We start from the raw sequence: 2,660 nt of genomic DNA on the forward strand, positions 1-2,660 counted from the left end.
ACAATTCACAGAAACAAACGTGTGTGTGTGTGTGTGTGTGTGTGTACCTGGCAGTATCCGATGCTGGGGTTTTTGTAAGCGTAGGCGGTCAGGACGCGTCTCAGGGCAGCGATGCCCATCTCGTTCTGGAAGGCGTGATGTTCAGGCATGGAGCGGTGCAGGTCTCTCTCGATCTCCTCTGTCGCTAGAGTACATTTACCCATCGCCTGCTCAACCAAACTGCCATAGTAACCCGGGTGTGTGGCCATCTCGTTCTGAGCTCCTGAAAAATGGGACAAATTAGAGGTTTTAAAAGTCATGTGATCGTAATGATGAGCATAGCAGCTCTATAACAACAGCTGACAGTCTGTTTTTCTCTGACAGCGTGTGAGATCTCACACTGATGTGTAAACATGACGATCAGACACACAGGCAGCAGAAGTCAACACACACACACACACGTGGATAAGCATGATAATACTCATGTTAACTGTGCACAGTACGCAAATGTTCCTTAATGCACTGCATACCCAAATGATGTACTGCGTATGCCAAAATGTGCAGGATATAAACAGTGCACACAAAGCAGAATACTGCATCCCATAATGCAACATGTTCGACTTGACCTGACAGTTTTTGTAATGGTGACCGGCTAACCTGCTAAGGGACTGCAGATGAAAATATTGCCTAACTCTGGAACACAGCATCAAAAGGAAGTTCTCCTCTCAAACTCTCTGGTATCCCGTTCAGAACCAGCTCTCTGGTCTTAGACGTGCGGTACATACAAACTCCACGGCCAAACTCAAAGAAGTGGATGTTCCATGACTCCTCTTTCATCTTCTCTCTCGTCTGGAGGAGGAGAAAGAGGAAGGTCAAAACAAAACCAAGGAAACACAAGGCAACAAGTTTGTTTGTTTTTTAGATTTCATTCTATTTCTGTGAAAATTTCAAATAATAATTTTTATTTTAGTTTTAGTTAAAGCTGCAGTCCGTAACTTTTTTGTGTTCAAAATTTACAAAATTTATATAATAAGCGAGTACACCATGAATAAATTTTCCAAACCATGTGTTTGGCTTGTCCTGAATCACTAGTTTATATTCTTAGACTGGTTCGGGTAGGTACCGCTGCGGAGTAGCCCAGTACCTGCGTGATTCGCCATACGCCATAGCAGAGAGAAGTAGCTCCGGCTACAATGTTCTTCCGCAAGACGCATGCAGTTCTGTTTATTAACCGTTAGAGCGCCAGAAGTTACGGACTGCAGCTTTAACAAAAATAAAGTTGGTTTGTGTCAGTAAGCTTTTTTTTTTTTAGAAATTTGTACTTTTATTCAGCATGAATGCACTGAATTGATCAAAAGTGAAAATAAAGATATTTTAATAGTCCTTTTGTACTTTCTATTTATAAAAGAATCTTGCAGAAACTTTTGAACTGTAGTGCATTTAAGTGCTAATTAGCTGGGTAATAAGCAGATAAAATTATTTTAAAATCCTTTTACGCATACTTGTTTTAACCACTTCACATGAGGGCTGATGGACCTGAGAGGGGTGTGTCTCACCACTTTGGGCCCTAGCTCCTCTGGGACGTCCTGCTGGTAGATTTGCAGGAGGCCCTTCTTGGCAGTGGGCAGACTGGGGCTGTAGTGTTGGTTTTGGGGCATCTCTCCAAGCCCCAGGACAGGAGGGGACGGGGGCAGAGAGGGTGGCGTACTCGGGCTGGGATTCTCCTGGAAGCAATGACAAATGTGGAAATGAGTTATGCTTCAACGGGGCAAATGTCTTTAATCATGAATAAGTAAATACTCTAGTTAACAAGTTTAAGGTCAGTAAGATTTTTGTTTTTGAACTAAATTAATACTTTTATTCAGCAAGGATGCATTAAATTGATCAAAAGTGACAGTAAAGACATTTATAATATTACAAAAGATTTCTATTTCAGATAAATGTTGTTCTTTTGAAGTTTCTATTCATCTCAGAATGCTGAAAAAAATAACAGTTTCCAGAAAAATATAAAGCAGCACAACTGTTTTCAACACTGATAATAATCAGAAATATTTCTCGAGCAGCAAATCATCATATTAGAATGATTTCTGAAGGATCATGTGACACTGAAGGAGTAAAGCCCAATTTATACTTCTGCATCAAACCTACGCCGTAGCCTACGCTTAGACGCACATCCTACGCCATAGCCTACGCCGTAGCCTAACGTGCACCTCTCCAAAAATCTAACAGCGTGTCAATTCTACGCGGACCGCAAGCGCTGTGATTGGTCTGCTAGAACCCTTCCCTCCGTATGTACTTCGAGTTTTGTGTGTGTTTATGCGCACTTTAATATATTTTAATGTTACCTTCTTATATAAAATAAAACAAAGCAAAGAACAAGTGTCTTATCATTTATTATACTACATAGCATTATACATCAGTAGTTGTCTGCGACAAACAATGTTTATCTGCTGTGGTACAAGTGGAGATTGAAAGAATGCCATCTTCTCCTGTTCCGTTGTTGTCTCCGTTTTGTAGTTTTAAATAATGATTTAATGATTTGATATTTATTTGCCGCCGTCACGGCTATAACGCTTCTCCGACGAGCCGCTTCTTCTTCGGCTTTTGCCGTGGTACTGCGGGTTACACCAGCAACATGCCCGTGGACACTGCTGACTAGCGGTTTGCATGTGTACTGCACG

At 41.4% G+C, this 2,660-nt stretch overlaps 1 protein-coding gene across 1 annotated transcript in view; it reads right to left on the reverse strand.

The window, feature by feature from the left end:
* The window catches only part of LOC107662168 (TBC1 domain family member 9B-like), a 35,606-nt gene that overhangs the window by 13,812 nt on the left and 19,134 nt on the right, over positions 1-2,660 (reverse strand). The window contains exons 9-10 of the mRNA XM_016452083.1: positions 695-828; positions 48-279 (exon numbers count right to left, since the gene is read on the reverse strand). Of these exons, the coding sequence (XP_016307569.1) occupies positions 48-279; positions 695-828 (366 nt within the window). The remainder of the gene's footprint in view (positions 1-47; positions 280-694; positions 829-2,660) is intronic.

This window comes from Sinocyclocheilus anshuiensis, unplaced genomic scaffold (assembly GCF_001515605.1).
Source record: "Sinocyclocheilus anshuiensis isolate Anshui unplaced genomic scaffold, SAMN03320099.WGS_v1.1 scaffold1120, whole genome shotgun sequence".
In the NCBI taxonomy this organism is placed as follows: domain Eukaryota; kingdom Metazoa; phylum Chordata; class Actinopteri; order Cypriniformes; family Cyprinidae; genus Sinocyclocheilus; species Sinocyclocheilus anshuiensis.